General features: G+C 39.5%; 1 protein-coding gene across 7 annotated transcripts in view; it reads right to left on the minus strand.

Annotated features, from left to right (window-relative positions):
- Positions 1 to 14,144, minus strand: part of ELMO1 (engulfment and cell motility 1) — a 547,361-nt gene that overhangs the window by 359,614 nt on the left and 173,603 nt on the right. For all 7 annotated transcript variants that reach the window (XM_067746730.1, XM_067746728.1, XM_067746734.1 and 4 more), the window contains one exon: positions 8,765 to 8,800. In XM_067746730.1, coding sequence (XP_067602831.1) covers positions 8,765 to 8,800 — 36 coding nt within the window. The remainder of the gene's footprint in view (positions 1 to 8,764; positions 8,801 to 14,144) is intronic.

The following is a 14,144-nucleotide window of genomic DNA, read 5'->3' on the forward strand; positions in this document are numbered from 1 at the left end:
ATATACAACCACACTGATTCATATGCTTGATTTTTTAAAAATAAAATTAGTTGTTCAGATTCTTAATCTGTAGACTCTTATATATCACAATTGCTACACTACAAAGTCTCATAAAGTGTCTAGATTGAATCTTCCCATCCATTTTCAATTAATAGAATAGGAAACAAGCTCATATTTCTTTTTTTTTTTTTTTTTTTTTTTTGCGGAACGCGGGCCTCTCACTGCTGTGGCCTCTCCCGTTGCGGAGCACAGGCTCCGGACGCGCAGGCTCAGCGGCCATGGCTCACGGGGCCAGCCGCTCCGCGGCAAGCGGGATCCTCCCAGACCGGGGCACGAACCCGTGTCCCCTGCATCGGCAGGCGGACTCTCAACCACTGCGCCACCAGGGAAGCCCTCATATTTCTTTTAAAACAGCTTCACAATTTCCCTTCTTCCTAGTGTTCTCAGCCCAGCCTCAATAACAGACCTGGAAAATTCTGCATCATCTCCGAAGCTGTGATGCTGAAAAGAGACCTACCAAAGAGGAAGTGGCTCTCAGGAAAGGACCGTGATCCCAAGCTGCCGGAGATCAGAGGGGATGAGGTGCGCCTGATAGAAATGGCTAAGCGGTTGGTTTCTGGAGTCAGACAGCAGAGGCTACCCTCCAGCTCTCAGTGGACAAGGACACATTGTATGCCTCGGTTTCCTCATTTTATAAAAATGAGGACGACAGTGATGCTGGTGGTGGTGGTGATACCTAACTCAGAGGATTGCTGGGGAAATGAAAGGAGCTACCATACTTAGAGCCCTCTAAGCACTGTATAGCACATGGAAGGCAGTATGTGAATGTCAGTTATTATCATTATGCAAAGTGGTATTTTAAAAAGGTACATAAAGCCCATGATTTTCAAATGTCTGTCTTCATTGTGTCAAGAATTCTCTGTCCTTGGAGAGAGGAAAAAAAAAAAATTGCAAGAAAAGCCAAACGTTTCAAGCCAGAGAGAAAAGCAGCAAATATTTTTTTAAGGCTTTTCTGAGTCACAGGCGGGCAATCCCAATCATACAGGGTGGCATCAGAGAATCATGCCCCAAAAAGGAAATTCCAAACCAGAAAACTCAAGCTTATTTTAAGAAAACAAAAAAAAAAAAAAGCAGAAAGATAGGCGGAAAATGGATTAAAAATACTAGCAAGAAAGGTTATATAAAAATTCCACAATGGCTCTTTCTACAGACAATGAGTCCTAAGAAAATCCAAACATTAGCTTGCAAAAAAAAAAAAAAGGCAGGAAATTGCCTCAGGAAAATAAGAGAGCCAGGAAATAAAAGCAATTAGTAAGATTTATTAACAGATTATGTAGGCATTAGAATTACTGTGAAAATATTATTACATAATAATGTATAGAATTATTAGTAAACAATATTAGCTAATTTATTATTTTATTATATTATTAGTGATAAACCATATTAGCAATTTTTTTACTTATAAAAAGGAAAAAACAACCACCAAGTGATAACGAATGGCTGACATCTGTTTACACCTGGCACGCTAAAAGACCTCAACTGCTATAAGATGCCCATCTATAAGACATTGGAGGATGGCATTTGTGACCTCCACACAGTGCAAAAATACTGCCTCAGTATTGTCACTAAAAGAACAAGCAATGGAACGGGCAGTGAAAAAGGAGTAACATGCTGCTGAAATCAAACTCTTCTTTATATTCCCTGTAGCTGGGACTAGAGATGATATTAGTCTTCATTAACTGCTTTAAAAGCAAAAGATAAATTGTATTTATGCTGTCTAATTATCTGAATGCAAAATGACTCTGCTCCTTGCTCAATGGACTCATAATCCAAATGGCCTTAGTAACATCTGGGGATTGTCCCTCAAGTGTTCCAGAGCTCTGCCTACAGGCTCCTCAGACAGGCTGCAAGGACCTGGGAAAAAGATGGAGAAAAAGGGAAAGAGTATTGTTTGGTTTCCAAACCTCCAAGCTGCTCTTGGGACCAGGATTTAACTCCCCAAGGTTGTTAAGGAGTTGGAGCACCATTTCTGAGAGTGCAGCTAGGGCTTTCTGTGCTTTGTGATAACCCATTAACGTGAACGACTGACAAATGAGAGAAGCTTCTTCACATCACACCAAGGTGCCCTGGAGAAGGAGAGCTCTCTTGGTCCATCTAATGTTTTATATAAATGTTATATAATTTATATTTATATAAATATTATCTAATTACATTTAATATATTTAAATATATAACTATATACTCTATGGATATAATGTTATTAGACATCTATTATATATAATCATATATATGTATCTTATAAATATATAGATATAAATGTTATTAGATATACTGTTTATATGTTATGTTATATATTATAAAATATATAATATGCATATATACTATATTATACATATAGTATATATATGACATATATAATTCATTATAACTGGTTGCTGGATGGCATACTAGGTTTACATGAGGGAGAATTTTTTCAAAATTCAACTTCAAATCCTTAGTTGCAAGAAAAGGAGAGCCATGCTAAAACTGTATCACCTTCCAAATCAACGGACTCAATCATCTCATTTCAAATGAGGCAGCTATAAAAGCTCTTCTTGAACCCTGACACAGATGCTTATTTCACTGCTAGAGGAGTGACTCAGGCTCCAAGAGGGAAGGCAGGAGCCAGGGTCCTGTCTCTGAAATCAGTGCTGGGTGCAGAAGATCAAGGCTAAAAGGACGACAAATATAAAGCAACCACATGGCACCTGCGGGGAGCATTTTTATTTGTTTGGTTTATTTTTTTTAGAAGGTGCCAAGCTAAAGATTTTGCAGCACTGACTGACACAAATTAAGCCGACTGCAAACTTTACATGCTGGTTGACAGCCATGTCACAGCCAACACACCATGTGTGCTGGAATGATTCAAATAAATATTTCTCATCAATTCAGTAGAGACCCTCTTCTTTCCAACAAAATTCAGCCAATCTCAAAGCATTTAAATTTTATGCTGCTAATTTTATAAAAGAATAGTGCTTCCAAATGTCTCCACTGGGTGTCATGCTCAAAAGAGAAGCAGAGAAAAGATGAAAATAAAGACCAGTTTCAAAGATATTAATAAATCATACTGAATATATCCCTAATTGCCAGAATTAATGAATATAGTTCTACCCTGCCCTTTGAGTTTTCCCTAGTATTTTATTTTGTTTCTGGTAAAACTTATATACACTGAAATGTATGGATTTCTGTTGCCCTTCAGACATTCCCTTACCCTTTAGAATCACAGCATTTCTTACGTCAGCATATATTCTCTTGGCTCCTTTGTTGAAAATTTAACTGTGGATCAATTTTGGACTCTATTCTATTCCATGGATCTGTCTATCCTCTTACACCAATATCATATTGTGTTAATAACTAACTTTACAGGAAGCCTTGAAGTCAGTTAATGAAATCTTCCAACTTTACTGATTTTTATGAGTTTTTCAAGACCATTTTAGCTCTTCTAGGTCCAGTACATTTCCTTTAAGTTTTTAGGATTGGCTCGTAATTACTTTTTAAAAGATTGTATTTCACTGAACCTAATTTGGAGAGAATTGTTATCTTAAGTATATTGTGTCTTCCAATCCATGAAATGGTATATTCTCCACTTATTTAGGTCTTCTTTAATTTCTTTCAGCAATATATTTTTTTTTCAGTGAACAGATACTGATGTCTCTTGTTAAATTTATTCCTAAGAATTTTATGATTTTTGACACTTTGTAAATGGAAATTATAAAATTTCATTTTCCAGTTGTTTGCTATTAAGGTATAAAAATATGTCACTTTTATATACTCATGTTATATCCTGAAACTTTGCTAAATTCAGCTATGAGATCTAGCAGTTTCTTTATAGATTCCCTAGGATTTTCTACATAGTCAATCATGTCCTCTACGAATAGAGTTGGTTTTACTTCTTCCTCTCTGATCATTATGTCTTTTAACTCTCTCTTGACTTATTGCTATGGCTAAAAACTACAATACAAGGTTGAATAGAAGTGCTACATATTTGCCTTATTCTCAATCTTTATTGGGAGGGGTGGGGATTCAGTCTTCCAACATTAAGTATAACGCTTTTTTTTTTTTGCAGATAGTCTTTATCAGGTTGAGGAAGTTCCCTCTATTCCTCGATTGCTGAGAATTTTTATGAATGACTGTTGGACGCTATGAAATGCTTTTTCTGTATCTATTATCTACTTTCTGTATCTGTAAAGATGCTTTTTCTCTTTAAGTTTTCTCCTTTATTTTGCTAAATACTAAATTACAGTGACTGATTTTTCAGATGTTAAACTATTTTTGAGATAAATCTTTACATCTTTACAGGCCACAAATCTCTTTTTTTTTTTTGCGGTACGCGGGCCTCTCACTGTTGTGGCCTCTCTCGTTGCGGAGCACAGGCTCCGGACGCGCAGGCTCAGCGGCCATGGCTCACGGGCCCAGCTGCTCCGCGGCATGTGGGATCTTCCCGGACCGGGGCACGAACCCGTGTCCCCTGCATCGGCAGGCGGACTCGCAACCACTGCGCCACCAGGGAAGCCCCACAAATATTTTTTATACATTGCTTGATTATATTTGTTCATACGTTTTGCACCTCTGTTGATTAATTTTTATTTCCTGCATTGGCTTTGTCAGGTTTTGGTATCAGAGTGATACTGGCCTCATAGGCCTCATAACATGACTGAGGACTTTTCCCCTCTACCTCTATTTTCTGAAACCATATGTGCAGATTTGGTATTTCTTCTGCATATGTATAATTAAATTCACCACTGTAACCTATTTTCATCGTGTAAAGGCTTTTGAAAATGAATTCAACTTCTTTAACAGATGTGGGTATTCAGATTTTCTATTTCCTCATAGGTCAGTTTTGTGTCAGTTTAGTCCTCAGTTAACGCTGAGATGGAGTAAGGAGATCAAGAGGTTTATTGGAAGATAGGTGGTGCTTGTGAAAGATAAAGAGGCACAAAGCAAGACTGGGTAAGAATACCCTTCAGACCGCGAGGTAGACATGATGCCTGTGAAAGGAAAGAGGACGCAGATGTAGCTCTGACAGTCCCAGCCAACCCAAGAGGAAGCTCAGTATAAATACGGATTGTTAGAGGGGTCCCACAATGGGCAGAAATGGCCAGGCCCTGGTATGTGCACCGTGCTCATCAGGCTCACTGACTAGGGGCTGCCTAGAAAGAGCGTGTATGGTCTTGGTTTGAAAGCTGTTATGGATCTTGAACGTGCTATAGCAGGAAGCTATCAGCTAACTGTACTCCTCAGGGTTGATGAGCAAATTCTTTCTTGAAGGGAGATTAGAAATTAAAAAAGAAATTAGAAAAGAGTGTTAAAATCTCCAACCATGATTACAGATTTGTCTATACTTCTCTTTAGTTGTCAGATTTTGCTTCATGTACTTTGAAGCCTTATATATTAGGTACAGACACATTTAACACTTTATGTCTTCCTAATGAGCCAACCATTTTTTATTGTGAATTATCTCTCTTAATCTTTGATAATATGTTGCCTTGAAGTCTTATTGTGACTGATATTAATAAAACAAATGTTTTATTATTATCTCCAGTTACATGGTGTATGTTTTTCCACTTTCAAACTACATGTTCTTTTGTATTTATAGTATATCTCTTGTAAACAGCAAATAGCTGGGTCCTGCTTTTTCAAATCTGATCTGAAGCCTCTTAATTGAAGAACTTCCTTCATATTTCCTGTAGTGTGTATCTGCTAACAATGAACCATCTTAGTTTTCCTTTATTTGAAAGTACTTTTATTTCACCTTCATTTCCAAGATAGTTATTAGAAAAGAATTCTGGGTTGACAAGTTTTTTTTTTTTTTTCTTTCAGCACTTTTAAGAGGTTGCCTTCTGGCCTCCATATTTCTAATGAGAAGTCAGCTCTCATTCTTATTTTCATTTTCTTAATGTAATAAGTTGATTTTCTCTGGCTGCCTTCAAGGTATCCTTTTTATCCTTCAATTTCAGAAGTTTGACTATGATGTTTCTAGGCATAGTTTTCTATCTATCCCACTTGGGTTCAACAAGCTTCTTAGATCTAAAAATTTATGTTTTTCAACAAATTTCAGAAATTTTCTATCATTATTTCCTCAAACATTTTTCTGCCCCGTTATCTTTTTCCTCTCTCTCTGGGACCCCAATTAAATGTATTTAAAATCAACTGTTACTATCTCACAGGTCAATTATTCACTATTCACCTTATCTAGTCCTCAGATTGGGTAACCTATACTGATATATCTTCAAGGTTACTGTCTCTTCTGCCATCTTCAACTCCTACACTGAATTTTTCATTTTAAATATTATACTTTTCAGTTTCATAATTTCCAATTGGTTATTTCTTATTTCCATTTCTCTGCTGAGACTCCCCATCTGCAAATTTAATATGCTAATGCTTTTCTTTAGTCTTTTAATATATTTATAAACATTGCTTTAAAATTTTCATCTGCTATTTCCAACATCTGGGTCATCTCAAGGCAGGCTTCTACTGCTTGCTTTATTTCTTTTCTTAAGTATAGGTCATCTTTTCCTATTCCTTATATACCTAGTAATTTTTTACTGTATTCTGAACATTGGGAATGAAACATTGCCAAGGCCATAGTTCAGCTTTGTTCTTCTGAAGAATTGGTTTTTGTTCTAGTAGGAAGTTAACTTGGCTAGAATCAGACTCCAAACTCCTCAGTGAGTGACAGTTTAAATCTCTTCCCAATTCTTCCCATTTCCAGTTGCTAATTTTACCAGGTCCCTTTGGGGTTCCCATACACACGTATATTCACACTTTAGTGATCAGTGATAGATTTGGCAGAGTTTATATATAGATATGGGGTCGTCTCATACCCTCTGAGCCTCCTTCCTTTCATGGATTCCCCTTAATAATCTAGCCGCTCTGCCAGCCCCAAACTATATCCTCTTAGTAACTTACTAACACTGAGGGTTCTTGTCACCCCATGATACCTGGATAAGCAGGACTCCTCAGGCAAAAAGCTGTAAACACACAAATCTCATCTAGGGCTTATTTGTTCTCTCAAAGATTGACTTACTTCTTTCTGTCTGTTTTCAGTTGCTAGACAGTTTCTTCAGACACTTGTTTTTAGATGTTTCTGTTTGCAATATTTTGTCTAGAGTTTATAATTATTATCTATGGTACTTAGTCTGATTAAGCTACTTTGCAATTACCAGGGCCCCGAGCATTGATTTTGTCTGCGATTGATAAATGGAAATCATGATTCACGCTTAGTCACACTTCCAACACCTCTATATACCAAAAGATTAAAACTACTGGCAGATAAATTTTAAGAAATTATTTTGGCTTCAGAGCCCAAAATTCTTCTGCATTAGCAAATTGTATGAGGTTGTTAGAGAAAAAATCAGTTTGAATCCCAACACCACCTCATTTTAACTTCATCATAAAGGAAACAATTCTAATTTTACTCGTCTTGTATGGTGGATAAAAGTGTGAATTAGAAGTAACGAGTGTAAACATTGAGACAATGCCCAGGACAGAGTAAATTCCCATAAAAGGTGGCTTCTACCGCTATTACCATTAAGTGCTTCTACTATATTAAAAATATATATCAAAGTTAGGTTTAAGAAGCTTTACCCTAAAAACTCAATATTTCTACTTTATTAGAATTTAATAACTGAAGAGTTCCTGCAATTAATACTTCTTCTAGTGGGAGGGGTAGGGGAAGATGAATGATTTGAGACCACTATCATACACTGATCAGAATTTTCTCTGAAGGCTTAAAAAATAAGGTGCACATTTTCAGATACTGTTCAGTCTTCCTTCTCAAACCGAAACTGTACACTTAACAACTTAGCAAAATGGGACTTTGTTCAACCTATTATAGAGAGTTTGTTAGATCCTCTTTGGACTCACCTTGTTTAGTGGATAATAAAGGCACTGAGGAGGGAATACTCTAAGAAAGAAGTTTTGAGATTTCCAGACGTAATTATCAGGCAATTCACAAATATATAGGTGGTTGAACACATTCTCAGACTGAAAGTAAATAATTTTCATTCCATACTTCAGCCCTAAATATTTTTTTTAATGCGGATCTTTTTCTTACCAAACCACTGAAGAAAATCAAAGACTTTTGACTTTGAACATCACATAGGCCACAAAAAAGAAAGTTTTTTTTTAAGTAATACATAAAATTATGCCTAGCCTTGCTCCAGGAGAAGGGTAGCAATCCTGATGTGATCATTTTATGGTTACAAACATAAAATACTCTTTCTACCACAAAGCAAAGAGAAAAGGTTAATAAATTTTTAAAGAACCTGTTCATAAGAACATCAAAAAGGGGCTTCCCTGGTGGCACAGTGGTTGAGAATCTGCCTGCCAATGCAGGGGACACAGGTTCGAGCCCTGGTCTGGGAAGATCCCACATGCCGCGGAGCAACTAGGCCTGTGAGCCACAACTACTGAGCCTGCGCGTCTGGATGGAGGCTGTGCTCTGCAACAAGTGAGTCCGCGACAGTGAGAGGCCCACGCACCGCGATGAACAGTGGCCCCCGCTTGCCACAACTAGAGAAAGCTCTCGCACAGAAACGAAGACCCAACACAGCCAAAAAATAAATAAATTAAAAAAAAATTAATTTAAAAAAAAAGCAAAAATAAATCACTTACTCAAAACATCTAGACACATAGTTACACAATCAGTCAGAGGACAGGGTTTCATTAGGCAGAGAAGAAGGAAGTGTTATATCATCTGAATCAACGCATCAGAAATTCTTACCAAGGCTTCATGATCTTCTGCAATTTCTGGTATCGTCTGCAAAGTTCAAAAACAGTCACGTAAGGAGCATGCGTGAAAGCAATGAGTTTTACACAAATTACATATCACGAAGAAAGCCCAGGATGAGATATAGGGCAGATTTAACAGTCATTAAGAGAACTTAATTCATTTCAAAACATTTCTCCAAGCAATAAATTGGTGTTTTTTTTAATGATACAAAACAATCAAAAGATGGGAATTAAACCACTGTAACCAACCTATTGCATTTACTTAAGAGTAAAGGCAACAAGAACACTCCATTTGGCTCAGAATGGGTATATATTCAACAGGGGGAAATCCCTAGAAATAAGAGGGGCATATTTTCAATGAAAAAGCAGAGCCAAAAAACACTAGTCCAGTTGTTCTTAAGTACATGCTCAACAATGGAGAAATACTTGATTATCTTTCTTTGGTAAAATGCCCACTAATTCTACTTTCTCTTTTCTTAAGAGAAAAAAAAAAAAAAAAGCTTCTTCTGAAGGAAGACACCGTGAGACATTGCAATAATTCCAGGACGACAGATGGAACCCTGGGACAGTAGTCTGCAAAAAAAGTGCACAATCAACAAAACATGTCTGTAAAAAAGGACAATTATGCTTCTTTAAAAACTAAAGATTAGGTCAAAAAGATTCGGAAACAAGTGTTTCTAACCTTATCAAACCACTTCCCATTCCTCAAGTCTGCCACATTTCTCTGGCATTAAGTGTGTTCTTCCCTCTGCTGGGGGAATACCCTTCCCCTCCCTGTCGGACTAGCTAAGTCCTACCCCAAATTCATCTGATTCAAGGCTCCTCTGTGCAGCCTCCCTGACTTCTGATTTCCCTTCCTTGACCAGACTGAGGGTGGCGCCCATGTCCACAGTGCTGAGAATACATCAGCTGCATGACTTAGGACATCTCACTGTCCTTCTAGCTACCTGAAGGCAAAGGCTCGCTCTGTAACTCAACTACTATAATGTCAGGCACATGCAGAGTAGGTACTCAATTCGGAAGAAGTTAAGTTTCACATTTTCGACCACATAAAATGTAACCACTTCAGAAACCTAACTGACCACGAGAAGATCAGATCTAGTATTTGATAAAACTGGCGAGTTAGGGCTTCCCTGGTGGCGCAGTGGTTGAGAGTCCGCCTGCCGATACAGCGGACGCCGGTTCGTGCCCCGGTCCGGGAAGATCCCACATGCCGCGGAGCGGCTGGGCCCGTGAGCCATGTCCGCTGAGCCTGCGCGTCCGGAGCTTGTGCTCCGCAACGGAAGAGGCCACGGCGGTGAGAGGCCCGCGTACCACAAAAAAAAAAACCTGGGGAGTTAAAAATGTATATAAGGTGATCTTCCTCTTCCTGCGCCCTTCCCCCTCCTTAACCTGCCTTTATTTAAATATATATATATATATATTTGATATATATAGAAAAAATGCACTACCTAAAAGTTGAGAATTATATTTTATTCGCTGGACTTTCTGAGGACTCAGTCCCAGAGGCAGCCTCTCAGATAGTGCTGAGGGATGGCTCCAAAGAGGAAAGGGAGGAGCCGGGACACATAGGAGTTTTGCAATAAACCAGGGAGTCAGAACATCAAAAGATTATGGTTAACTAAAGAAAAACCAGACATCTTAAGTTAATGGATTTAGTGCTTTTCCATATATGAGAAGATGCAACAGTCTGGGCTCATTGAAATCATTCCTTTGACATGCACCTTAGCGATTTAGGGCCAGTATCCTGCTTTTCTCCATCCTGAACCCCCTCAGGGTGGTGGGAGGCAGCTGCAGTGGCTGATGACGTGATGGCCACAATGTCCTTTGTTTACTGATATGGCAGGCAGACATTTTTCATCCACATATATGTTAGCTTCCTTTCCTTCTCCTTCAAATAGCCATTGGGCAGAGTGGAAGAAGTAGGTGGCCATGGGGAAGGAGGCCTGAGCAGAGTTTGGGCCTTTTTGCAAGAGCCAAACACTACCCTCCACTAAAAGGAACTGGGGTTCCTTGGAGAAATGACTCGGTCCAGGGCTGGAAAGATGTAGATAAACCTGGAAAATTTCACTGAGCCAAAAAGTACAGAAATGCTCAAAGAATAATGGGAGACAAGGCAGGACACAGAATACAGCTTGATGAAGTTTCCAAAGCCATATCTGGGACAAACTGGACATCAAAATAAATAATAATAGTGATAAATTATAGCCCAATGAATAAAACAGGGAACAAATGGCCTACATTGCTTTAAAGAGTGGTGTGTTAGTATTGTTGAAGAACCAAATCTCTGGGAGAAAATATACAAACCTGATTTGTACCACTTTCCATTTCCCATGGTGTAACTACTCCAAAATTATTTCTTAATTATTTACAAAGGGGCGAAATTGCATTACAGGGAGATACCAGGAAGGCGCTATCTTAACAAGTGGTCAAAGTGAACATCAGTAATAAGACAAAGAGACATCATGTGCCATTAAGAGGATGCAATGAAATAAACACAAGCATCTGTGATGTTCTAGCCAAAGACATATGTTTTCTAAAAGAAGAAAACACTGGAGAAACCTGTAGAAAAAGGACTTCGTGTTTCAGTAGGAAACTATGCAGTGTCTCTGGCTTACTCTTCTGGGTTATCCAGCCCTGATTCCAGCCCTGCTGTCTTTAAGCTGTAGGTAACTGATGCATATGTATATTTTGTCCTGCCTAGTGGTGATTTAATTAACTTCCTCCCTGCAAGTGAAAAACCAGTTTTGTCTCCATTTGCAATTCACTTCGACATTGCTCTGTTTCATATAAATTTGTGCCCTTTTGACTCTCCCTTTGAACCAGTGAAAACATCTCCCTGGTTCCCTCATATCAGATGAGTAAAATACATCTTTTAACACATATTCAATTTTATAATCTCTATGAAAGCCATGCTTTTATCTTTCCCTGATAATTACCTTTTAATTAATTACCTTTTAATAAACCCCAACTGGGGAATATTCTAAAAATGGCTCACCTCTAATCTCAAAAAATGTCAAAGCCATGAGAGAAAAGGAAAGACTAAGGAATAGCTCCAGATTGCAAGAGACTGAAACCACCCGCCTTGGCCAGGCACTTGGATGAGTTGTCTGGCAACAAGAGGTCCTGATAAGGTGCTGCCACCAAAAACTAACCGGGAGAATTCGGGAGGGGCCGAAAGGAGGGAGGAGAGGCCAGTCCATATGTCCTATCAACCTCCCAGAATCCTTCTCACTGGAATCCATCTTGGCTGAGAGATGCACGTGCCACCAGGAAGGACCCCGAGTCAGTCCAAATATGAGCACAAGCAAGATGACTGGCCAGAGACCACTTGGAAACTAACCCCATTGCCATAAAACCTGAGATTGTGAGCCACGTGGAGGAACAGCTCTCCCAGCTTCCCTGACCCTGCTGCTCTCTGCCCGGACTCCCCTTTCCAATAGTCTTTTGCTTTGTCAGTACATGTGTCTCCTAGGACAATTCATTTCTGAGTGTTAGACAAGAGCCCACTCTCGGGCCCTGGAAGGAGTCCCCCCCTTCCTGCAACAATTAGGAGAAGACAGGACAACTGGGTGCCAGGGGCTCTCTGGAGTTAGGTCTTTGTAAAGGACACAAACAGGACAACTGGTGAAACTTGATCTTGCAACTTCTCCATTAAGTCTGGAACTGTTAAATTAATTGAACAAGGAGGCCTTTAGACCGAAGGGGCTCTAATGCTCTGGAGGCCTGTAAAAGCAATCTAAAACCCTAAACCTGCAAATGCCTCCAGGTTAGGAAATGGAAACCTAAGGACAAGCAATCACAAACAGCCAACTAGACTTTAAACTACAGCTAATCCAACAACTCCCTTGCTTTGCTTCCACTTCTTCTCTACAAGAGTCTCCCCTCTCCCCCACCAGCCCCGGTGGGTAGAGTGTTCCTAACCACTTCCAGTTTGGCACTGACCGATTCTAACTGATTTTTGCTCAAATACACTCTAAAAATTTTTAATATGCCTCAGTTAATCTTTTAACAGAACTGCTACAAAATTAATGCTGTGGGATGTGTGTGTGTAACATATAAAGCAGTCACTGCAATTTTCCAAAATAACTTTCTCGCTTAGGGCCTGAGCATCCTTAGGTTTATCTATGTGTTCTACCCCCTGTAGCAGACCCTGGCCTTAGAAAGTTCTCCCTGACCAGAGTGCAGAAAGAAATTCATTGCCTAAACAGTGTTTCTTACTTCTCCACTTCCTCACTTTGGCTTCAGAGTAAACGTAAGCAGAAGACGAACTTTTTGTTGTGATGTCTGTTTTCCTAACTGAGTTTCTCTCTCTCTCTCTCTCTCTCTCAATATATACTCACTTTAAAAGAAACATATCTGGAGAACAAATGATTCTCGAAAGACTGATGTTTCACAGTGATCAGAAGCCCCTCACCTCAGCCCAAGCTATGGCATCTCTTCCCTAGCAGAAGATAATCTCTTCTTTAAACAGGCTGTGTGACCCCTTCTCATTTCCATTACCGGAGTGATAGACAAAGACACAGAAACAAAGCAAAAAGGGATGGCCAGGCGGAGTTCCAGCATAAGGGATTTTCTGCCACACAACCCCCGACAAAGCCCTAGACGGTTGGCCCCTTTAGCGTTTGTGATGCAAATTTCTGGCAGGGCCCCAGAAGGGCTGCTGCAGTTGGAACTCCCTGAGCTCTGCTAACTGCAGCTCCAGGAGAGCAGACAGAGGGAGCTGGGAAGACGCAGCAGGCTTCTCAGCTGGGGCCCACAGACCACACAGAGCAGGTTCTTTCCGACTCTGTCTGGGGAGGTACTTGCTCCTCCCCATGGCCTCTGTCCGAGGTGAAGTGCAAGACACACATGGTGTGACCTGTGCTTGGCGGCTGGCAAAGAGTCGCTGATGAATTTGGCCTGGCCTGGACCTTCCAGAACAACCAAGGATTATAAGAGACACTGAATTCTCAGAAGCGACAGCATGAGTTAGAGCCAACAATCCATGTCCGTGGAGGTTAACAAAGTTACTTTCAAAAAAGAAATTCATCTTTTGTGTGAAGACAAAATTTCAAAAAATGTCACACGTAGTCGCAAACTGTCATGCATGTTTGTATTTTCTACGCACACACATACACCCATGTGCCTAACCCAGTGTCAGGAATATTCAGCACTTAAATAATATATACTTTGCTAAATGAATAAAACCTACAAATCCATCCTCAAGTGTGGGTGCCAGGCAACATCAAAGCCAAGACATCATTTCAGGGTGCTTAATTCAGGTCATAACTCAATTTTCACATCTCCTGAGAAACAGTCACAGCTCTGATTCCAGCCAGGAGGAAACGATCTGAATAATCGAAGTTTAATATGAAACTGTTCGTGTGCTA

The sequence above is a fragment of the Pseudorca crassidens genome, chromosome 8 (genome assembly GCF_039906515.1).
Source record: "Pseudorca crassidens isolate mPseCra1 chromosome 8, mPseCra1.hap1, whole genome shotgun sequence".
NCBI classification, from domain to species: Eukaryota; Metazoa; Chordata; class Mammalia; order Artiodactyla; family Delphinidae; genus Pseudorca; species Pseudorca crassidens.